General features: G+C 39.4%; 1 protein-coding gene across 2 annotated transcripts in view; it reads right to left on the minus strand.

Annotated features, from left to right (window-relative positions):
• The window catches only part of DIP2B (disco interacting protein 2 homolog B), a 188,940-nt gene that overhangs the window by 76,639 nt on the left and 87,175 nt on the right, over nucleotides 1–25,126 (minus strand). For both annotated transcript variants that reach the window (XM_063428160.1, XM_063428156.1), the window contains exon 2: nucleotides 9,213–9,284. In XM_063428160.1, coding sequence (XP_063284230.1) covers nucleotides 9,213–9,284 — 72 coding nt within the window. The remainder of the gene's footprint in view (nucleotides 1–9,212; nucleotides 9,285–25,126) is intronic.

The raw sequence follows: 25,126 nt of genomic DNA on the forward strand, positions 1-25,126 counted from the left end.
GTGGTCCTTATCCCCCCCTCCCTTCCTCCCATAGTGGTCCTTATCCCCCCCTCCCTCCCTCCCATAGTGGTCCTTATCCCCCCCTCCCTCCCATAGTGTTCCTTTTCTCCCCCCCTCCCTCCCATAGTGGTCCTTATCCCACCCCCTCCCTCCGATAGTGGTCCTTATCCACCCCCTCCCTCCCATAGTGGTCCTTATCCCCCCCCTCCCTCCCATAGTGGTCCTTATCCCCCCCTCCCTCCCATAGTGGTCCTTATCCCCCCCCCCCTCCCTCCCATAGTGGTCCTTATCCCCCCCCTCCCTCCCATAGCGGTCCTTATACCCCCCTCCCTCCCATAGTGGTCCTTATCCCACCCCCTCCCTCCCATAGTGGTCCTTATACCCCCCCCTCCCACAGTGGTCCTTATACCCCCCTCCCTCCCATAGTGGTCCTTATCCCACCCCCTCCCTCCCACAGTGGTCCTTATACCCCCTTTTTTTTATTATTATTATTATTATTTTTTATTATTATTTCTTATTTTATTTATTTTTGGTCCCCCCTCCCTGCTTGATATATGGCAGGGAGGGGGGCTCTCCTTCCCTGGTGGTCCAGTGGCAGTTCAGTGGGGGGGAGAGGGGGGCTGTCAGAGCTGTAACTTACCTGTTCTGCAGCTCCTGTCAGCTCTCTCCTCCTCTGCGCCGTCCGTGCAGCTCCCTCTGTCAGCTCACACTGTAAGTCTCGCGAGAGCCGCGGCTCTCGCGAGATTTACACTGGGAGCTGACCGAGGTGCTGAACGGACGGCGTGGAGGAGGAGAGAGCTGACAGGAGCTGCAGAACAGGTAAGTTACAGCTCTGCCAGCCCCCCTCTCCCCCCAGTCTGTATTATGGCAATGCAAATTGCCATAATACAGACTCTGACTCGAGTATAAGCCGAGTTGGGGTTTTTCAGCCCAAAAAATGGGCTGAAAAACTCGGCTTATACTCGAGTATATACGGTAATCCCAGTACAAGGTGTAGAAACTCTGGGGGAAATGGAGGCCAACAGTTACCAAAATAGCTGCCAGAGAGAAGGGTAGAGTTTATGTTCCCAGCGATAGTGACCAACGTCACAATGATAACTTAATGGATGGACTCTGCAATGGCTATAAGCCATAAATAGACACTAAGTACCAAAACTACTACATCCACTGAATTTTAATTTAGAGGCTTGGTGCAGAGATGTGGTCTCTTTAATACATCTTAACATATGTGCACCGAAAGGCAGTGTGATGAATGCCACGCATGTGCCATAGGGCCTCTTTGACAAGCATTCCTTTGGACCAGAGATCATCAATTTGTATGACCTCATGGTAGGTGGAACAGGCGCTGCAATGAAACAGTCTCTGTAAGGTAAGTTTTAGAGAATTTCATTACAAGGACCCCTTTAATGTTTAAAAGAGATATATTTATTTATTTAATTTTAAATTCTTTATTTTTGCAAGGTATCGCTAAAAGGTAACTGCATACGAAACAAACAATAACAGGCACGGCACAATATCAAGAAACTCAGTCTTTGTGGCGGTAGTTCACTCATTTTTTTGGTTATTGTGCCTGGGATTCCCTTTTTCGGGCAGTATGTGTTGGGCGGTCTACTTCTGTAAAGGGGTCTGGCCTTAGGTCTTGGAGCGCCTTATCGCCCTTATCAGTTTAAAGCTATGGACTACTGGCTTCGTTAAGGCGTCTTGATATATATATATATTTTATATAATTCTTTATTTTTATTGATGCATTGAGAAAGATACAATCATACAATCGATATCTGTTTACATTGGTTCTCAGAAGTCGTTCTGTTGTTACAATATCACAAGTATTACACATTTAGATTTCCAGAGAATACAGTGATTGCAGCGTTTTCAATATATTGACGATTGTGCATCAGTTTCATATCTTAACAGGTGGGGGAGAACTCGGTGGTTGCGTCGAGGGGTCTAGTCAGTTGAGGGAGGGGGTGGGGTAATGTCAGAGTCTGAGGTCTCCTGTTGTGTTGGGAGTCTGTCTGTTCGGTCTGATTGTGGGTTGTTGTTCTAGGTGTTCTTTGGATTTGTGGGGGTGTCTAGTCTATGGACGTAGTCTGTCGTGGGTTCTAGGTCTGTGCTGTTGCGGTCATCGGTGCGTTGTGTTTACTGGCTGGTGGCTGCCGGCCGTGAGGCCTTTGACGCTGGTATTGGGAGTTCTGGTATATGGGTAGGGTGGGGGGCTGGGGTGGGGGTGGAGGGAGGCGGGTAGGCAGGGGGGTAAAGAGGGGGTTAGAGAGAGAGAGAAAGAAGAAAAGAAAAAAAAGGGGGGGGGGAAGTGTTCCCCAGTCGGGGGTCGGTGGTGTTTAGTGTTTGTCTCCTGGTGTGGTGCGCCTATTGTCGAGTGAGTGGGGTTTCGTCCTATTTATGCAGAGATTGGAAATTCGTAGAACCATGGATCCCATATTTTAGGGAATTGTGTTGTCGTATCATGCACCATCGCGGACAGTTCGTCCATTTTTATTGCATCTGCAATTTTCCTCTTGATGGTCTCCATGGTCGGTATGTCTGGGCTGCCCCATTTTTCTGCTATTGCCCGTCTGGTTGCTAGGGCTATCCTAGCTACTAGCTTATTTTGTGCTCTGGGTATGTCTGCGTGTGGTTTGGATAGTAGCCATATCCATGGGTTGAGTGGGATATCTGTGTGTAGGATGTCGGAAGCCAGGGCTGCGATCTGTTGCCAGATCCGTGTTATGGGGGTGCACTCCCACCATAGGTGGAGGTAAGTCCCCTTGTTGCCGCAGCCTTTCCAGCATGCGTCTGATTCCAATCTGCCCATCTGTTTGAGTCTCAGGGGGGTGAGGTACCATCTCATCAGTGTTTTGTATGCCTGTTCTTTGTGGGTGACACATATAGAGATTGTGGCTGTGGCCTCCCAGATATCTACCCAGTCTGATGGGTCCTCTGCTGGTCCTAGGTCCCTCTCCCAAGCCGACACGTAGGATAGGGCGCCCTCTTTTATGTTCTGAATGATGTGGGAATAAAGCGTGGAGATTTGGCCCCTCTGGATTGGTGCGTGCATACATTGTTTCTCAAAGGGGGTTAGTGCGGAGTTGCTTGCTTGTTTGATTGCTGGTGAGTCGAGAAAGCTTCTGATTTGGATATATCTAAAGTGGTCGTAGGTTCTGAAGGGTGTTGTTTGTGGTAGGTCCGTGAATGGTATCAAGTGGTTACCGTTGAAGAAGCGGTAAATGCGTGTGAGGTTGTTATCCTCATATCGTGAGAAGTCTCTGGGTGTCATCCCTGGCGGGAATAGTGTGTTACGGAGCAATGGAGTTAGTGGGGATAATGGGTTTGTGAGGCCACTTTTGTGTACTACCTTATCCCAAACTTTGATGGTGTTAGTTAAAGCTGGGGTCGTCCTGGGCATGGGTGGTCTGGCCTCTTTTGGTAGCCATATGTATAGGGAGGGGAAGTCGCTCCCGAACGTGTCGTGTTCCAGGTCTACCCATCGTTTGACCCCGTGTGGGGCGTGCAGGTTTTGGGCTTGCGCGATTTGTGCTGCCTGATAATAATTGGTGAGGTGTGGTAGGCCCAGTCCCCCTGATCTGTTGGGGACGTACAGGGTTTGCCTCTTTGACCATATGAACTGATCGCTAGAGGTCTGTAGCTTTTTGAAGTCCGGTACCGAGATGGGGATTGGCAGCGCTTGAAATAGGTATAATAGTCTGGGCAGGATGTTCATTTTGACCGAGGCCAGCCTGCCCAGCCATGATATCGGCATATTTTGCCATGTTTGTATATCTCGGGTGAGTTTGTGTATGGTCGGCGTGTAGTTTAGTGTGTAGCATTGTGTTAAATCCGCCGGTAAGTTGACTCCCAGGTATTGTATTTGGATGGTGTCTAGCCTGAAGGGGAACTGTTGTTGGAGCGTTTCTAGTGTGTGGGTTGAAATATTTATTTTTAAGTTGAGGTGTTCAATTAAAACAGAAAATGTATAACTACATGCATAATCACTGAAGTGATATTCTCTAGACTAGAGCTACTCACTGCTCAAACAAAACCTCCAGGTAAAAAAGCCATAACACTGTAGGTGCCGATAAAGTTACAAACTTCTTTGTGAATGAGATAACATACAATAGAACAATACTGAATGTTTGTATAGCATAACTGGAAAGGAAAAAATAACAAAAATGTCAGGAAAAACCTCTGGCTAAACTTTTTTTGGGGGGGTCAATGCTAGTACTCCCCCTCCCCCCCCCCTCCCTTCTATAAATAATCCAAAATGTTGCAACAGAATAGAAGTCAGGCAAGTATGGAGATGGGGTGTGGTAGTTTCTGTGATATACATAATGATTTTCTTTTATTTTCAAACGTATTTAAATATGGCCAGTGCACAGTGCCATGAAGAGATCACTAGGTGGCAGAATAACAATAATATTCTTCAGCAGAAGTTAACTTTTCCACATATTACAACTTTCAATCAAGAAAGCACTGTGTTTTTACATTGCAGGAAAGAGGGGTTAGGCTTACATTTAACCTCTGGATAGAAAAACACAATGAATGCTACATATATCACCAGCGGATGTGCTTTGTGACACTACATTTTCCAACACCAAAAGACGATTAGTGGGGTCACCATCTCTGGAACTACTATCAAAACCTATGAAGTCATCTATAACAGTCTTGAAAACGAGAAGACAAAGTAGCACTGTTACAGTAATAAATTATTCCATTCTCAATTATTATACACGTTAATAGTTCATGAACTAATGTTGGCCATAACTAGAGCATCATCCTTGGAGATTTTGCAGCACAGCTACCGAGAGGAACTTTGTTCAATCATTCTTATCAATCTCTTTCCTTTACTCCTGGTCTGACCCACAACCCTTCTACAGGTTTCCCAACGGATGAAGATAATGCTATAAAGATACGGTTGATGAAAGCTCTCAATGGAATCTTCAACAGTAATTTGAAATCTAAACAGACATATTTATTTACCAATTAAAGACCTTTTATTATGTCAAGAATAAATAAAGAAGCCTTCTACTTGTGTTTATTGGTTGATGTTCGGCAGAAGAGTGAGGCATCAGCCACAATCAATATCACGCTGCCATGTGGTGAGGAATAGGCCTGACACAAATCATTAACTACAAAGCAGAAGTGCTTCACAGAGATCTGTAGCATGGAAGCTATTTGGGAGGATGCTCCATCTCCTCGCATTATTACAGTCAGATCGCTAATCCCTTTGTGGAACTGCTGAAAATCAATAGGGTTGGGAAAATACCCATTGTTTATTAAAATAAGCTGTCACAATTCTCATTTTAATGACTTATAATGTGGACATCATGGGATACACTAGTGTTCTATTGATGTATGTATAAAATAAACTTAACAGACCTGAATAAAGTGAGCCTTCATTCTGAACAAGCTATCTTATTTATCCTGCTTTTGTATAAATGCTTTCTCTAGGATTCCTGGTTTCTGGAAATAATTTTGCCTCCTGAAGATGGCTCTGAACTGACTTCAATAAGTGCTCATCTATGGCATTTAAATTACTTATTATTAATGCAATTAACAGTTACTTCACATAAGAGATCAAAGTGATTTACCTATGTAACTACTAGAAGATAAATAATTTCAACAATGAGCCCACATTCCCTCACTAACCAATGCATTGCTCTCTTCCTACCAAAAATACTTATATGGTGTACACATGCTATACATGTCCCCAACTACAATGACAAACCCCTTCATGAGCAGTGTTCACATCTAATTGCTTCACTAACAAAATTGTCAATGTAGCAGTCAGTGAGTTTAGAATGGAACTGCTGCCAAGTGCTGAACTACGTATCACAAACTGCCTTCTACATAGAGATATGCTCAATTTTCCCAGCAAATAATGGAAGCATCGGTATTGGCTAAGCCAGTTACTGGTTTGGTAAAAGCTTACTGCAGAAGCTGTTAGTCTTGGTATTTATTTTATACTTTACCATACTATCCGGTTTTGTTTTTTTCATGAAGTACTAAACTTTGTTAAAAGCACTAATTTCTTTACATAAGTAGGTACTTCTTTCCCATTTCACTGAACTTGTATCTCCATAATACCTTTCTACACTACAGCTTCTGAATATATCACATAATTAAAGGGACACTATAGTCACCAGAACAACTACAGCTTAATGTAGGTGTTCTGGTGAGTATAATAGCTCCCTTAAGGCATTTTCATGTAAACACTGTCTTTTCACAGAAAAGGCAGTGTTTACATTGCCCCTAGGGACACCTCCAAGTGGCCACTCCTTAGATGGCCACTGGAGGGGCTTCATGGCTCAGGGCTGCACAGTAGGCAGCCCTGCCGTTCAGTGTCCCCACGCTCTGCATAGAGACGCAGAATTTCCCTCATAGAAATGCATTGATTCTATGCTTTCCCCATGGGAAAGTTTGATGATGTCACCAAGGGGACGGGGCCAGTGCCGGGGGACCCGTGGAGAGCTGAAAATAAGGTGAGTTTTAACCCATTCTGAGGGGGGTAATGGGGAGAGGGGTGGGGGGGGGGAAACGCCACCTAAATGGTGGGTTTCCTCTATAGGGTCAGGAATACATGTTTGTGTTCCTGACCCTATAGTGCTCCTTTAATGTAGGCAATACTTTATTACTTCATGTACACTTTCAGGTGATAAAGTTATTATGGTCCACAGATGCACACCCCACAACTGAAGCTCTGAGAACGTGAGTATATTGTCATTTTATGATATGAAGGTTGAAAGTTCATAACATCTATGACTAGTCAGACAGTTGTAATCTGTTATGGGATGGGTAAATGAATAAATTACAGAAAAAAAAAACCAAAAAAAAAAAAACCACAAGCTGATCTCTTAGCATTTTTAAAAATGTTATCATAGTGTCGTTATAGAGCCATCTCTGATTACAGACATTGAACTTCCATATCTCAAAAACTGATAAAGCATAGAGGACACAAACATTGAAAGCAGAGTAACTGCACTAAAAAAAAAAAAAAAAAAAAAAAAAAACTGTGCTAGAATTTCTCATTACAAAAAAAAACCCAAAACATGGGCATTAAAGTGCCAATGCTGCACTTGAAATTAACAAATTGTATTGTATGCCTTTGTACACGTCACTGGACTGTGACACAAACCACTTCCAGTTACTCATCGTTACGAGGTTTATAGTAGGATGACAATTAAGATAGGAATTCTCACTCTCATTTGATGATGAGGCTAGACAATGCTGCAGTCACTGGTTTCTCCACACATCTTTGGTTTTAGAGAATATTATTTACCTCTCTTATTCCACTCTACAGTTCTGAATTCTTTTACCTTGCAAAATTAATGGCAAGATCTGCATTATTAAATTTTTAAAGCTTGATGTAGGTAAACATTGTCTGATCGGTACCTAAATTCTGCAGCTGTCTGCATCTTCTACAATGAAAATATTTTTAGCATCCTGCTAAGTCTTACATTTCCATTGATATTTATTTAATGATCAGACCCGCTTTAATCCTTTAAAACTCAGGTATGCCCAAGGCGTACCTCTGGCACTCAAAAGGTTAAAACTGGAAGCCTTCACCTCTAAATTAACAAGAAGGATGGTTGTAACATTTATTTATTTTGAAACAATGAAGCCGTTATGCATTGATGAGACATCGACTCAACAAAGTGCCATTGGGACCTTGTACGAATTTCAACTGGTTAACACACCCCACACTATGCAAACAACGGTTACTGCAGTGCAGGTGGTAAAGAGACATGAGCAAGTTCAGATGTTCTTTTTTTCTTTTACAAAAAACTTTATTTGTACAAACAACTCCAAACAGCAGATGTCCTTTAATCAAACACTGTGCTGGGTACATAGACACACCATAGATATCAATTATTTTGCAACCACCATCCCCACTGTTCCTTTTCTACCCACAAGCCGGAACAATGAAAATTGATTTTACCACTGTTTCTTGAAGGTATAGTGGTATAGAGAGTCATACTGTAGCTATAACAGATTAATTAATTATATGCTTTTTTGGTGTATTTTAACATTGCAAATACCTCGAGAAACAATTGTGCTACTCCATTATTTTAATGGATTCTTATCACACTAGACAAAGCCAACATCTCAAATCTGTAATATGCTATTTGTGCATTATTACTGGTCTTAATGCTTCACATTAAGCCATTAATAATATAAGCAATCAATTAGATCTGTACATCTAATCATACTGTAAATAAACACATTATCAATTAAATGCTTTGCAACTGCATAAACAAGCAATGGGAATTAATTTGATAAAGTGTGATTCTACAGTATCGCTGTTACTTTTTTCTTGCATCGTTTACTAGAGATAGAATAATGGAACATTTCTGAGCAGAAACATATGGATACTGATAGTGACCAAGGGTTGTCGGAATTTCTTTCACATAGTGAAAATTGCCACCAAAGAGAATACTGAATGGGAAAACAATTCTTATCAACACTATGACCACAACGTTATCTTTGGTGTTCCAGATGTTTGGGAGCCGGGTTTTCCATGATGCTAAAAGAAGCCTAAAGAAAGAAAGCATCCAGGATGGGGGCTTTTCACACCTCTCACGATTTGGATGGTGTAAACCTGCAGTAAAAATGCAGTGTTTTGGAATAGGTGGTAGGTGGTAGGAATCCTCGTCAGGGAGCTTGCATGGATTGCTACACGAGAGGCATCTTTATACAACACCAGAGGTCACCACATCAGGGACATGCCCCGTCTACAGCTCACCAGGTAGCTAACCAGGAGTAGGGTACCATTTGACACTCCAGATGTTGATGATTACCTAATGCTATAGAATACCTACAACCATAATGCTGACAGAGCATCATGGAAGTTGTAGTACACAACATCTGGAGTGCCAAAGGTAACCTACCACTACTATAGACCGTAACATGAAAGCTAAAAAAACAAATTGCTAAATAAACAAACTGCAGTATTCCACATCTTGTTCTGTAGAAAACAATGTATTTTTTAATTCCTTCATAGTGCTAGTTTTTATTAGAAGCATGCAAACTAAAAAAGATCAATGCAAAAGAAAGACACCGAAAACGCGTTCCAGGAGTCTCCACAGTCTAAGGACATGTCTTCTTGGATCCAACCAGCTTTACTAGTTCTTCTAGAAGGTAACCAGGATTGTGCTCTGCTTTAGCAACAATTCAAAATTCATACATCAGCAATGCAATTTGTCATATTAAGGACTTACCTTGTGTTTGTGGGATATAGGGACCAAGAAGTTTTGCCCTTTTCTTTTCATATCCCTTTTGGGTTATATCTCCTGTAAAATAAAATAAAGTTCACAAGTTAATTTAGAAATATGCCCAAGGAAAGCATTAATGTATTACTCATAATTAAATACAAGCAACAACTTCGGGATTAGGAGACTTATGTTAAATATCCATCTCTTTTCTATTACCTGCAACAACACTAAAATGCTCACATGCAGACTCCGAAAATGTATTGGTGGACTGTAGAATATTACATATTATATGTTCCTAATCATATTAGATATGGATGTCTAATAGGTTTAAAGAACAGATTGTCATTTGTTATGCAGTAGCATTAGAAGTCTGGAATGTGGGTGTATACGGAGAGGATTGGGGGTCTTTATATATGTCCTTATATGGCCAGAGTTTTAGCATCATAATCATGTCTATAAAAGAACAGCAGACATGACAACATGCTACTCTTCGGTTGTTTGGTCCTCTGAATTTCTGGACATCGTTATGCATTTGTTAAACTTTTCCATATGTATTCATCCTTACATTGGGAGTAGAATAAATGTATAATTTTTATAAAGAACATCAGATTCCGTATTCATATTTCTGGGTGATATAGAAGTATATTACGGAGAGCCATTGATACAACATAATATATATATATATATAGATATTTATCAGTAAAAAAAAAAAAAAACAACTGACTCCTCTCCCCCTTACATTTATATATTTATTACATGGGCAAGAAGGTAAACATTTGCTTTTAATGGATTACTCCAAGCATTATACCTACAACAGCTGGCTGTAGTTATAATGTGAGGAGTATCCTGAACCCATGTCTCGGTAATTGTGCAAAATGTTTTTTAATGGTCTCTGCCAGGTGCTGTGGGTCCTTCCTGCAGAAGTTGGATGTCGAGGCCATCGCCATTCATTGGCTAAACGCGTCAGCTGACCACTCAGACAATTAATGCAATTCTGTGCAAACAAATGCGCACATAATTTATATTAGCCTGCTCTGAATTCTTTTTACCGGCTCACTGATGACACCTCAATGACGCTGCTGGAGGTGGAGTTACATCTCTTTCAGCAGGGGTTAAACTTGCTACATGAAAGACTGAACATAGTGCCTTTAGGCACCTTGACCAAATTAAATCACTGAAGTAGTCATGGGGCTTGATGTAACTGTAAAATCTTAACATTTTATTTTTAATATTTTCTACACATTTCCTAGAATTTTGAGAAGTACAATACACATTTGACATTTTCCCTGTAAATTGCCAGTTTATCTATTTGATCTGACAGTGGTCAAAAGCTGGACATTTTCGTCCTTGAAAGACTATATCTCAGAAGTACATTTTCCATGATTCTCAGCCATCCTTGATCTGCCATTACTGCCTCACCGTACATGAGTCTCTATTGTTCTAAAGGACTAAAACCACTACTGCTCCATCAACATTAATTTTCATTAAAAAAAAAATTACATTAAAATACAGCAAGTCAATTTCAGCACTGCAGCTTAATTCAGTCATTTTCATTGTAAATGAGTAACAGATACTGCATGATGCTTACTGTGCAATGCTGCGTTTCCTGTTTCCTGGGGTCTTTATCATAAAAAACATATGCGGGAACTGCATAACATTCTAATAATTGTACATTAAGTAACTAGTCATGTTTACTTTCTCTTCCTCAGCAGACTCAACACCAATTACAACATTGTAGGAGAGTATGAGATAACGCTTCACGAGTTAGCCCAAACAAAGCTGGAAAAGACGAGAAGCAACAATTTGCACTCATCATATTAATGTAAAAAGTCAAATGAACTGACTAAAACTTCTTCCTTGGCTTTAGGCATGATATAATATAAACAAACACTGTATAAATAGTGGTGGAAGGAGAAACCTTAGAATTCAATTGTTATTGCTATGGGTTCACGTAAGGATTTTCCGCTCAACAAAGAGAATTGATAAACGTGTCGTTAGGGAATCAGAGTAACAAACTGGTTTCTCCAAAGCATCTATGTTCCAAAATTGCTTTATTAAGATGGATTCTTTTGGGCAGTTAGACTGGCCCACTCGTCATTTGTGGGGGACAGTTTTGCTAATCTTCACACTAGTGAAGACTATTAAATACACTTGGATGAGTATATAGTAGCAGTAAGTAGAAATAAACTTCCACTGCCATTGAAGGCGATCCGCACACAGCAGAATTTACTTAATCAACATTTTAGTTACATATTGTAGTACACCTCTGCATTAGAAAATGTATGTATAGAGAGGTAAGGTCATTTAACACATTTCTAGATTTTAAAAAAAATTGGTTAGTTTTACTGATAGGCACATCAGGTCAGACAATCAATTTTGGCCAAGGATTTGATGTGGTTGTGGGATTGGGCAAAAGAGTTCAAAGAATCTGACTGGGGTTGACCTACTTAGTCTAGTGGCTACATAAGTATCCCACATTTCCCAAATGCCAGTAAGGATCTGAAGGTGAGAGTTTCTGGTTAAGACATCTTATTATAAATAAATGTACCGGTAATAAACAATTGATATACCCACAGTGAATCATTTCTGTATTTCCCAATATACTTTCTATAAACAGTAAAAAGGACTGTACAGGGAGTGCAGAATTATTAGGCAAGTTGTATTTTTGAGGATTAATTTTATTATTGAACAACAACCATGTTCTCAATGAACCCAAAAAACTCATTAATATCAAAGCTGAATATTTTTGGAAGTAGTTTTTAGTTTGTTTTTAGTTATAGCTATTTTAGGGGGATATCTGTGTGTGCAGGTGACTATTACTGTGCATAATTATTAGGCAACTTAACAAAAAACAAATATATACCCATTTCAATTATTTATTTTTACCAGTGAAACCAATATAACATCTCAACATTCACAAATATACATTTCTGACATTCAAAAACAAAACAAAAACAAATCAGTGACCAATATAGCCACCTTTCTTTGCAAGGACACTCAAAAGCCTGCCATCCATGAATTCTGTCAGTGTTTTGATCTGTTCACCACAACATTGCGTGCAGAAGCAACCACAGCTTCCCAGACACTGTTCAGAGAGGTGTACTGTTTTCCCTCCTTGTAAATCTCACATTTGATGATGGACCACAGGTTCTCAATGGGGTTCAGATCAGGTGAACAAGGAGGCCATGTCATTAGATTTTCTTCTTTTATACCCTTTCTTGCCAGCCACGCTGTGAAGTACTTGGACGCGTGTGATGGAGCATTGTCCTGCATGAAAATCATGTTTTTCTTGAAGGATGCAGACTTCTTCCTGTACCACTGCTTGAAGAAGGTGTCTTCCAGAAACTGGCAGTAGGACTGGGAGTTGAGCTTGACTCCATCCTCAACCCGAAAAGGCCCCACAAGCTCATCTTTGATGATACCAGCCCAAACCAGTACTCCACACCTCCACCTTGCTGGCGTCTGAGTCGGACTGGAGCTCTCTGCCCTTTACCAATCCAGCCACAGGCCCATCCATCTGGCCCATCAAGACTCCCTCTCATTTCATCAGTCCATAAAACCTTAGAAAAATCAGTCTTGAGATATTTCTTGGCCCAGTCTTGACGTTTCAGCTTGTGTGTCTTGTTCAGTGGTGGTCGTCTTTCAGCCTTTCTTACCTTGGCCATGTCTCTGAGTATTGCACACCTTGTGCTTTTGGGCACTCCAGGGATGTTGCAGCTCTGAAATATGGCCAAACTGGTGGCAAGTGGCATCTTGGCAGCTGCACTCTTGACTTTTCTCAGTTCATGGGCAGTTATTTTGCGCCTTGGTTTTTCCACACGCTTCTTGCGACCCTGTTGACTATTTTGAATGAAACGCTTGATTGTTCGATGATCACGCTTCAGAAGCTTTGCAATTTTAAGAGTGCTGCATCCCTCTGCAAGATATCTCACTATTTTTGACTTTTCTGAGCCTGTCAAGTCCTTCTTTTGACCCATTTTGCCAAAGGAAAGGAAGTTGCCTAATAATTATGCACACCTGATATAGGGTGTTGATGTCATTAGACCACACCCCTTCTCATTACAGAGATGCACATCACCTAATATGCTTAATTGGTAGTAGGCTTTCGAGCCTATGCAGCTTGGAGTAAGACAACATGCATAAAGAGGATGATGTGGTCAAAATACTCATTTGCCTAATAATTCTGCACTCCATGTATAAACAAACAGAGTAACTAAACAACACATAGTTTCAACAGACTAAATAAACACGCTATAGACCAATCTCATATTTAGAATAACAGTCCACACTAAGTCAACCCCATCAGCAAAACCATCAGTTTCCATATTTCACACGTACTGAACACAAAAGGTAATTTTCCTCATATGCACTAGATATGTACACTTAGTCTGTCAATAGCAGAAAACATCTTTCATCCAGATTATTTGAAATGCATGTTCTTTTAGAATTCAGGAAGAGTAATAGATCAGATAGACAAAGACTTCTGGAGGAGAGAGCTCTAAACACACAGTTGTGTGTGGCACATGACAAACCTGCTAAACACACCAGCTTGGTTTTATGTATTTATTTTTTAAACAAGGCTATCGGTGAAAAACAGTATGTTTTATTAATCTATTTATAATTGGAAGAAAAGTATTTCGAATGCATTTTTCAAAATACAAAAAATTACACTTTAATAAAAACAGAAGTGTTCTTTGTTTCTTATTTGCAGCTTCCTGCACAGTCGGGAAACAAAAAAAACCCCTTAACATAAATACGGATATCCTGTCAGAATTACTCGCTGTGTGTTTCAGTCTCAGGAAGTGAAAATGACAATAAGAGTGTTTCAAAACACAAGAACAGATCTGTCAACAAGGCCTAAGCAGAGGACTGAGGACAAGTGGTGATTTTAGAGGCACCTCCGAGCATTGCAAAGCGTGAATATTAGGGACTGTAACCCTGCTGTAAAAGGAAAGGCTTAGAGCTGTATATACAATGAAGCTGAAAGAAATGTAAGCTTTTGATATACACCAAGAGTCTGTAAACCATTCCTTCTTAGAATGTAGGTAATGGCCTCTTATGTGAGGGCGTATGTGAACTGATGGCAGCTAAAGTATGGCTGCCATCAGTTTATAGAGTAGTTATATTCATCCTTACTAGGGTTAGCAAATGCATTCCTTCGCAACTTGTTGTGCAAACATCTGGCACTTGGCAGTTCATCGGTGATCTATGTACTAATGTACTCCTAGCTCCTAAAAAAAAAAAAAATCCGCCATTGTCCACGGACCTGCAAAGCTGGATATAAAACATGAATAACTATTGCTTTGAGTCCTTTTGCTAGGAGCAGCAAACCTTTTTAGAAATGAAAGGGTTAAAAATGCCTTCAATGGAATACACCTATTTAATCAGTTCGGCTATTACATAGCCACCAGTCATTCAAATAAATACAAAGAAAAAATATGTTTCCCCAGACACACTGCAGTCTATGATTGGCAGCACAGAGCACACAGGGTCAAAGAGCACCCGCAATAAATGGTTGTAAATTAAGCCAAGTGCATATTCAAAGTGACATTCAAGTGTCATGGGGATGTTGCCCCAATTGTATTGTTTGGATGCTGCACACTGGAAAGCTGAGAAGCTGAAGTACAGACAGTGATACACAGATTTGTTGTTGAAATTTTAATGGAAAAGACTGATTGCCTGGGGGCGTGCTGAACATCAATCATTCAAAATCTGACTCCTGTTTATCATGCACCTGTACCCTCAGGTCACTGCTCAGAGGGATTGCTATAAAAACACAGCATCTGCTGGTGCTGGGATGCAGCTAGAAGAGATCAAAGCTTGTACAGGTTAATCCTTAAAGGCAACAAATCAAGTGGCAATCCTCCTCCAATGAAATTCCTTAAATTCTGTACTCTATCTAATCGTTAAGATCAGTCATAACTAGGAAAACAACTGCACCATCACTAAAACCGCAATCATTTTAATACAGGAAATATAGATGATAAAAAAATGATGCAAGCAAATCTGCCCACGAAAATGGACCAATATCCAGTGTAAAAAGCCGGTAAACACTTTTGCATATCATAGCAATATCTTGATAAACATGTAATTTTTTTTGCACATTACCAAGAAAAAAAAAAAAAGGGAAAAAAAGTCTCCCGTGCAGATTTATACAAAATGAACGGTTAATGTACTATATAATTCAGCGACAGGACGCTTGCAAGTGTATATTTTGATTAGACACAGTGACTTTGCTAACATACCCCTAATAAACAGTGCACATCATCCAGTGGATTGGCAAGGGATGTGCCAGTGCCTAGAAGTAATTGGAATCTTTTTCTGATGCACCAGGGAATGCACATTGCCACGCTCATGTTCTGTGATACTCATCACGGGAGATGTCAGCATGCCAAATTCAACCTTCTTTTAAAAGTACACAAGTAAAGCAGCGGGGTTTATCTCTTCAGTGCCCTAAATATTGCAGTGTAAGAGTTAAACTTGTCTAAAGATGTTTCAAGGCGGATGGAGCGCACGTTTGGCTCACAACGCGTATACTTCCGAATGTAACGCTCAGATGGCTCGTTTAAGAGATTAGATGATTTCCACGAGTGCAATCATTGTTGCATTTCTCATTCTGGAAACCACAGGAAATATCAGCAGGGGTCACTAGCAGAGAGGAACAAAATAGCCATCTGCTCAATTAAAAAAATGTTTGTTCAATCTACTCACATGAATCTATTTCAACTGCACTGCTCTCAGCAACTTCTCTATACACTAGCCTTTTTTTCTAGAACGTCTAAGAAAGACAAAAAAGAAGCAGCCGGCTAGAATTTGCTTTTTTTTTTACAAAATCAAAGAGGATAGGAAAGAGTCTACCAAGCTGTCACAGTCGTGCTGTGATCAGTGAATATGCTGCACTAAAAAGCAATGATACATTGACATCACTGAGCAGGGAACTTTAACTGCAGTTAAGAGCACAGTTATCTGGTCAGTGAAAGCATCACAAAACCTTGCGAGATGGATGCTGGCCTATCAGTGGAGATCAATCAGAAAACTTGTTAAAATACATTAACCCATTATTTGTACAATACAGGTCTCTGATCTCCCACTGCAAAGTTGTTGTTTTTTTGTCTTTTGTTTTTTTAGGTGCATGACCGTGCATCATTAAATTGATCGCAATTACGTAAGTCAATCACGTCTTTAAAGCATAATTGGAAAGGATATGATGGCTTGGAAAGAGCAGAGGGGTATCACTAGGATATGCTTTAGCAGAGGTTTACTCACATCTGCTAATTTTACGTTAATGTGCCTGGGGAGGGAAAAACTGTGCTGATCAGAACAGTCAAGATATCCCATCTCCTAGTATTTGTTATGTATACCAATGCAGTTACTAGAAGCTCCAGGCATGCTAAATAAAAGAAGACAAAAACCAATATGGAAAAATCTCAGCTTCATGATCAACTTGACTATTTAGGCAGAAATTCACCAACTTATTTTAATCAAGATTAACTCAATAACCTAGTCCTTGAACAGTTAATGAACACATGGAGGGTGAGGACAACAGCACAAGTTTTCATTTCAGTACACTGCAAAATTATTATTATTATTATTATTATGATATTTATAGATAAATGATAACTTGATAAAATGATAACTTCAATCGGAAATGACAACATTTAAAAAACAATTTGACTGTTATTGGATAGAGAACTTGATGGGGGAGGTGGCTAATTTGTTCTGAAATAATAATTGGAAGCCATGCATAACCTCTTGGAAGAAAGTGGTGTGATATATTTCCCTTTAAGACGGGTTAAAATCATGTAGGTGTTGCATCATTTAATTGGTATAAACAAAGAACAACATAAGAGGCATTCATCAATCCCATCACTGACATACATGACATCAACAGCATGTATACAGAGCTAGCAATAGAAAATGGATTTTCAGAAGGGGTTGATGAATATTGTATAAAAATGCTGCTATTTCCCCCAATGTCACATACACAAAGCATTAATTTTCAGCTCATCTGCTAGATTTTTAAGTGACAGGCCAATGATAAAGTCCTTTTTTTCCTTCTGATTTATTTTGTTTAATTTTTTTGTACGCTTTTGCCTTATTTTTGCAGTACATTTGTTATATTTATTAAATAATGTAAGTTGCTACATAAAATAATTAAATAAAAGCTGTTTGAATTAAAACCAATCCTATGTTTTGAGAAAATGCAGTAGTGGGCTTTCTAGAGGCAGTATTTTTAGATATTCCAGATCTTGCCCAAATATCAAGAGACTTCAGCTTTTATTCACTGGGAGCAGAAAGAGGATGTCAGAACTTTAACCCCTTAAGGACCAAACTTCTGGAATAAAAGGGAATCATGACATGTCATGTGTCCTTAAGGGGTTAATCTCGGAGTAGAAACTGCATACTGTGTTCAAAAACAATTCTTTCCATTTTGTACAACGGACCATATTGCAATAGTCTAATAATTTTGATTCCCAAATTCTAATACGCAAAACAGGAAAAAAAATATTCAATAACAATTTAATCTTGAATTTTACTAATTCTTTTGTAGTGTTACCAACAAGCTTAACATAGTTGTTCTGGTGAGTATAATAGCTCCCTTCAGGCATTTTCATGTAAACACTGCCTTTCCAGAGAAAAGGCAGTGATTACATTGCCCATAGGGACACCTCCAAGTGGCCACTCCTTATATGGCCACTGGAGGTGCTTCCTGGCTCAGTGCTGCACAGTAGGCAGCCCTGCCGTTCAGCATCTCCACGCTTGGCATGGAGACGCTGAATTTTCTTCATAGAGATGCATTGATTCAATGCATCTCTATGAGGAGGTGCTGATTGGCCAAAACTGCATTTGGCCCTGCCCCCTTGCTGATTTGCAAATCTGCTAATTTAATGATGTCACCAAGGGGGCAGAGTCAGCGCCGGCAGACCCATGGAGAGCTGAAAATAAGGAGAGTTTTAACCCATTCTGAGGTGGTTAAAGGGGGGGGGGGGGGGTCAAGCCACCTAAATGGTGGGTTTTCACTATAGGGTCAGGAATACACGTTTGTTTTCCTGACCCTATAGTTTTCCTTTAATTATAACCAGAAGGCTAATAAAAATTGACAAATTTGTCATTTGACAGGCATGCCCAAAGAAGGGCAAGGCGTGGAATTTCTAAACGGCAGCGCTATGTGAGAGGACCAGGGGGGACCAGCACAATGTTGGAAAGGTTGTGAAGGGTTTGGGGGGGCAGATAGGAAGGCTACACACTGATAAATTAGAGATCGACTGTAGGAGTCACCATAAGTTCCAGGTACATGCAATTGCAGCAGAAGAAAAATATATGAATATGAAAAACTGCAAAAAAAAAGGGGGACGGAGGGGACAACACCTTTTTTCCCCAACATTTAAGGAAAGCTGTCAACTGTTGAGAAAAAAAAAAAGTTTACATTAATTTTATCCTGTATTATTATGGAATGCATCATGTAAGTAAATATTTATTTTCAGTTCATCTCCTAGTTTAACTTTGCTCTGTGTCAGAGGCCCTACTTATCTGACCAAATATCTTGCAGGTTATCAAGATTTAATGTGCGTTTATGAATTCTGACACCTTGTGCAAGCACCAAGCATCTCAAAAATGCCTGGTTTTAGAGTTTCAAATTCTGCATGGTTTTAACAGAATAGCTGACCTCACGGAAGAAGTATAAGTCAGTAGAAGTACAGAAAGGCTAGGAATTTATATGTATTTATGTAAAAACAATACACAACAAGGCTATAGTACATCCAAGCTTTTCATTTTAGTAATAACTAATATAATGCCCACACTGTTTAGACCCATTAGATGCATTCTGATTGAAAAACTGAGAGTTATCTATTTAGTTAAAGGAGCTTGTTTTCATGGCACTATAGGGCCCTCCCCACTTACCTTAATCCCCCTGCCAACGTCGGGTCCGAATGCACACGTGCGGCCAGAGCCGCGCGCGCATTCAAACCGCCCATAGGAATTAATTACTCAATGCTTTCATATGGACGTCCAGCTTCATCTCAGTGTAATTTTCACACTGAGAATCGCGGAAGCGCCTCTAGTGGCTGTAAGGGAGACACCCACTAGTGGCTGGATTAACCCTCAGTGTTTCTCTCAAACTGCTATGTTTACAGCTGCAGGGTTAAAACTAGGGGGACCTTGCACTCAGACCACTTCATTGAGCTGAAATGGTCTGGGTGCCTACAGTGATCCTTTAAGACCTTTTGGTAAATATTTTAAGAATATCTACATATAGCCATAACATTCCAAACAAGATGATATGCAAAACTTGTTTTAACCCCTTAAGGACACATGACGTGTGTGACATGTCATGATTCCCTTTTATTCCAGAAGTTTGGTCCTTAAGGGGTTAAAAGGACTATTATAATTCCTTCACACTTGTGAATGCATGCTTCAATATGAGATGGAAATCACACACCTTAGGCACTTGCTTATACATTTAAATGTGTCTACTAGTTTTTTTTTTTGTTTTTTGTTTTTTTTTAATCAATCCTTGGCTTCCTAATGGAGATAAGAAACATGGGTTTAACAACAGGAAATGAACAAAAGAACAGGTGTAAGACGTATTCTAAAAATGGTCAAAAGGAGTCATGAATAATGAAGCCTATATGAAGCTAAGAAGAAGAGGAACTACATCTAGCCTGGTTTATAATGGATAAGAACGGTTTAATCCACAGTTCTTTTCATGGTCTTGAAGGGCAGTCCAGTTTATAATACAAAGAAACTAAAACACTCAATTTATCAGTTCAGTTGGTTTGCTGAAAAAGTGTATTTAAACGTAAATCCATGGATTATTGGTGACCACTGCTGTACTGTTAACAGTATATTGCAGAGTACACCTGCAGTCCCATAAATTTCAAAATATGCAGGGCAGCAGACAGAGTGAATGTATAATAGTATAATGAGAAAAATGACTGGGACATAGCAATACCAGGGTACTCTTTATATAGAAAAGACAGGGAAGGCAGGAAAGGGGGAGGGGTGGCACTGTATGTGAAGAATAGCATAAAATCTAGCCTAATAAAAGTTAGTGAGGCGAACATAGAGTCCGTTTGGGTTACGTTAGAATTTGGTAATCACACAGTAACTAGTGTAGGTGTGATTTATAGGCCCCCGGACAAATTGAAGAGTTAGATAATCTACTAGTTGAGGAAATAGCTAAAATGACAATGAAGGGGGAAGTTATCATCATGGGTGACTTTAATCTTCCTGATGTGAATTGGAAAACAAAAATAGCTGCTTGTGCCAGGAGCACACATATTCTAAACTCCCTACTGGCATTGTCTCTAAAAGAAGTCGTTGAGGAGCCAACTCGTAAAGAGGCCATACTAGATTTAGTGTTAACAAATGGAGATTTGGTATCCGATATTACTGTAGGTGAAAGTTTAGGATCCAGTGATCAGTCAGTGTGGTTTAATATAAGAACAGTGACTGAGTCACACACAAAAGTTTTAGACTTTAGAAAAACAGACTTTTCTAAAATTAGAATATGTGTAAAGGAGTCATTATCAGACTGGAGCAATTTAAATGGAGTCCAAGATAAATTGGATTATTTAAAAGTTGCACTACTGAAGGCAACAGAAAATTGCATTAGGCTTGTCTGTAAAAGCAAAAAGTTCAAGAAACCACTGTGGTACTCCGCAGATGTGGCCAAAATAGTAAAAAACTAAAAATTAGCATTTAGTAATTATAAAAAAACCCAGAGTAAGGAAGACAGAATGATGTATAAGATTAGGCAGAAAGAGGCTAAGCAAGTTATAAGAGCTTCCAAATCACACACAGAAGAGAAAATAGCACAGTCAGTAAAAAAAAAAAGGGGGGGACAAAACTTTTTTTTAGAAACATAAATGAGAAAAGAAAAGTAAAACAAGGATTAGTTAGATTAAAAACAAAAGAAGGAAGGTATGTAGAAGAGGATAAAGGTCTAGCCTGACTGCCTCAATGACTATTTTTGTTCGGTATTTACAGATGAAAATGAAGGAAAGGGACCTCAGTTAATAAAAAGGATAAATTAGTCATTTATTACATGTGAGTTTACAGAGGAAGAGGTTCTATTTCAACTCTCAAAAGTAAAGACAAATAAGTCAATGGGACCTGATGGAATACACCCAAAGCTATTAAAAGAGCTTAGTGGTGTACTAGCAAAACCATTAACAGATTTATTTAACCAATCATTGATAACAGGAGTAGTCCCAGAAGATTGGAAGTTAGCGAATGTTGTGCCCATTCAAAAGAAAGGTAATAGGGAGGAGTCGGGCAACTATAGGCCAGTAAGCCTTACTTCGGTAGTGGGGAAAGTGATGGAAACCATGTTAAAGGATAGGATTGTTGAACATCTAAAAACACATGGATTTCAAGATCAGAGACAACATGGATTTACTTCAGGGAAATCATGCCAAACTAATCTTATTGATTTTTTTGATTGGGTAACTAAAATTATAGATCAGGGTGGTGCAGTAGACATTGTTTACCTAGATTTCAGTAAGGCTTTTGACACTGTTGCGCATAGAAGGCTTATCAATAAACTGCAATATTTAAGTTTGGATTCCAATATTGTTGAATGGGTAAGGCAGTGGCTGAGTGACAGGCAACAGACGTTTGTAGTCAATAGAGTATATTTGAAGCTTGGGCTTGTCACCAGTGGGGTACCTCAGGGATCTGTACATGGACCCATTCTCTTTAGTATTTTTATTAGTGATATTGCAGGAGGTCTTGATGGTAAGGTATGTCTTTTTGCTGATGATACTAAGATATGTAACAGGGTTGATGTTCCAGGAGGGATAAGCCAAATGGCTAATGATTTAGGTAAACTAGAAAAATGGTCAGAGTTGTGGCAACTGACATTTAATGTGGATAAGTGCAAGATAATGCATCTTGGACGTAAAAACCCAAGGGCAGAGTACAGAATATTTGATAGAGTCCTAACCTCAACATCTGAGGAAAGGGATTTAGGGGTGATTATTTCTGATGACTTAAAGGTAGGCAGACAATGTAATAGAGTAGCAGGACATGCTAGCAGAATGATTGGTTGTATAGGGAGAGGCATTAGCAGTAGAAAGAGGGAAGTGCTCATGCCATTGTAGCCAGAACACTGAGACCTCACTTGGAGTATTGTACGCAGTACTGGAGACCGTATCTTCAGAAGGATATTGATACCTTAGAGAGAGTTCAGAGAAGGGCTACTAAACTGGTTCATGGATTGCAGGATAAAACTTACCAGGAAAGGTTAAAGGATCTTAACATGTATAGCTTGGAGGAAAGACAAGACAGGGGGGATATGATATGATAGTGTCCCTTTAATTTCTATCTTTTTAGATGTGATTTTTCTATATCTATTTTTGAGGCTCTCCAGGGAAATAGGAATAATTTAATCTTCTCCCGTTCAGTATTAGTACCTCCATTCAGATGCAGAACATTCCATTTAATGGAAAAACACTGGAGATAATAACTATTATCAAGCTTGGATAATTTGCTCTTCTTTAAAAATGTGGCTTTCCCCCAAAGATTAGATATTTTATAAACTGTGTACTACTTATAACGTAATAACCAACACAGGGACGGACTAAAATTATACAAATATAGATCTCAAAATATTTAATTTATATTGCAATTTCTTTCTTTTAAGGTTTATGTTTACTTTTTTCTCAATACAGTGCAATATATGCTCACTTACTGAAAGGGTACATTAATGTTAAAGCAGGATCTATACATAAGAGACTGTTATATAAGAAGAACTACAAACATAACATAAGGACAAATCACAGGGAAAAAAGTGCATAGTGAAAAAAAAGAGAAAGGAAAAACAGGAGAGTGAGGGGAGAATGAAGGAAAATAGATGTGTACTATCATGTGGAGTGTTACATAAATTATCTTACCGTTTCCAATATGTATATTCTTTTTTTAAAACATATTTTATTACAAACTTCTCCATATTTTTGAAGGTCCAATGAGAGTGTAAATGTCCCCGCACCACAGCCCCATAATTGAGGTTTTCCCCACACATCCTCCTCCAACCGCTTTCATGGTCAGTAGGCATGGTGCCTACTCCCCTATCTATCACCACTACGTAGCTGAAACGTTCGTAAAAGATGCAGCTCAGAACAGAGCATATCCAATTATGGCCTCGTAAAAACACCACTGAAAGGTGACGTAGGCTGACAGAACTTCCACTTTTCCGCAGCCATGAAGTATCATAAAAAAATGTCAAACAATTATAATAATATAAAAAAGCTTGCAAGAATTCAGACACTTCATTGAGTGACATAGTTTTGTCTTTGAGAAGAATCTATAGGTACCACCCATTGAGCCTGCTATATTGAAACAGTGCACATTTTCCCCCAAACATGCCATCCTGGTCCAATGACTCACTGAGCAATTTCTAGTAAGTTCAATGTCTCTATGTTTTTAATTGCCTTGTAACTAATGTTTGACGCACATTACGAGAATTACCAAAAGAAAATCCTTTTTTTTCTGCCTTCCTGAACAAGCAGTAGACAGAAAAGTAATAAAAAAACAAATCTCACTTGCTCATAATCTTCTCTTCTTATGACTCCACTGACATTATCCATACAGGAGACACAAGTTCTCCATTTGCTATCTGAGTCAGCACACACAGGAGGATCCAAAAAAATCAATGAGTCACTAGAAATTAAGCAAATAGTGAAGTGTATGTACAGATAAGGTTCTGTTTTATCAACACTTTTGTTTAAAAAGCTTGTAAGGGATGACACATCTTTAACTCCGCTCCTGCTGGACAAAGTGGCTATGCAATTCATTTGAGGACCAGGGGTCAGCAAACATATGAGAACGGAACATGATCTCATCATCCACAAACAATGCCATTTGTTTTATGATATGTTGCAGCTAACAGTGCATCTAATTGTTCAAAAACTGTTCCTTAAACAGTGGAAATCTTTAGCCATCTCCATTAGCTAAACACAGTTAAAGGGCATCTGTCATGCGCCAAGCAACTTATACACTTTAGATTGAGCATAAGATTTTATTTATTTATTTATTTATTTATAAAATATTTTACCAGGAAAGATACATTGAGATTTCTCTCGTTTTCAAGTATGTCCTGGGTCCACAAATCATTGCATTGTTACAGTTAGTGTACAATAAAATACAAAATTAATATACAATATATACAACATTTAACATAGAACAGGTAGGAAAAATAAAATCAACCATGACAGGTACATTCTGTTTTGAGGTATGTAGAGATGGATCTCTTAAAGGACTTTAAACTTAGGGAAGATTTTAATTTGTGCGGGAGGTCGTTCCACAAATGCGGTGCTCTGTAGGAGAAGGAGGATCGGGCTGCTTTCTTTTTGTATTGAGGTAGACTAAGTAAAGTGTTGGTACTGGATCGGAGGTTGTAGGAAGTGGGAACAGCCGGGGAAAGCATTGCGTTCAGGTAGGGTGGGAGTTTCCCAGAAAAGCTCTTAAACACAAGGCTAGAAAGATGAAGGGTGCGTCTGGATTCCAGCGACAGCCAGTTTAGTTCTTTTAGCATGTCACAATGGTGGGTCCTGTAATTACATTGTAGCACAAATCGGCAGAACGAGTTATACAATGTGTTGAGTTTATTAATGTGGGATTGCGATGCAGATGCATATACTACATCCCCATAATCAATGATTGGCATCAGCATTTGCTGTACAATCTTTTCCTTTACTGAAGGGCTTAGGCAGGATTTGTTTCTGTACAGGGCACCTAGTTTTGGATAAAGTTTAGATGCAAGCTTTTCTATGTGCAGGCCAAAAGATAGATTGGGGTCTAACATCATACCCAAGTATTTGAAAGAGTGGACTGCGGTCAGTGTGCCATTTGAAATTGTTTTGATGGATAGGTGAGAATTGTGTAATTTGTGTAATTTAGGTACTGTTCCAAAGATC

The sequence above is a fragment of the Pelobates fuscus genome, chromosome 1, assembly GCF_036172605.1.
Source record: "Pelobates fuscus isolate aPelFus1 chromosome 1, aPelFus1.pri, whole genome shotgun sequence".
NCBI classification, from domain to species: domain Eukaryota; kingdom Metazoa; phylum Chordata; class Amphibia; order Anura; family Pelobatidae; genus Pelobates; species Pelobates fuscus.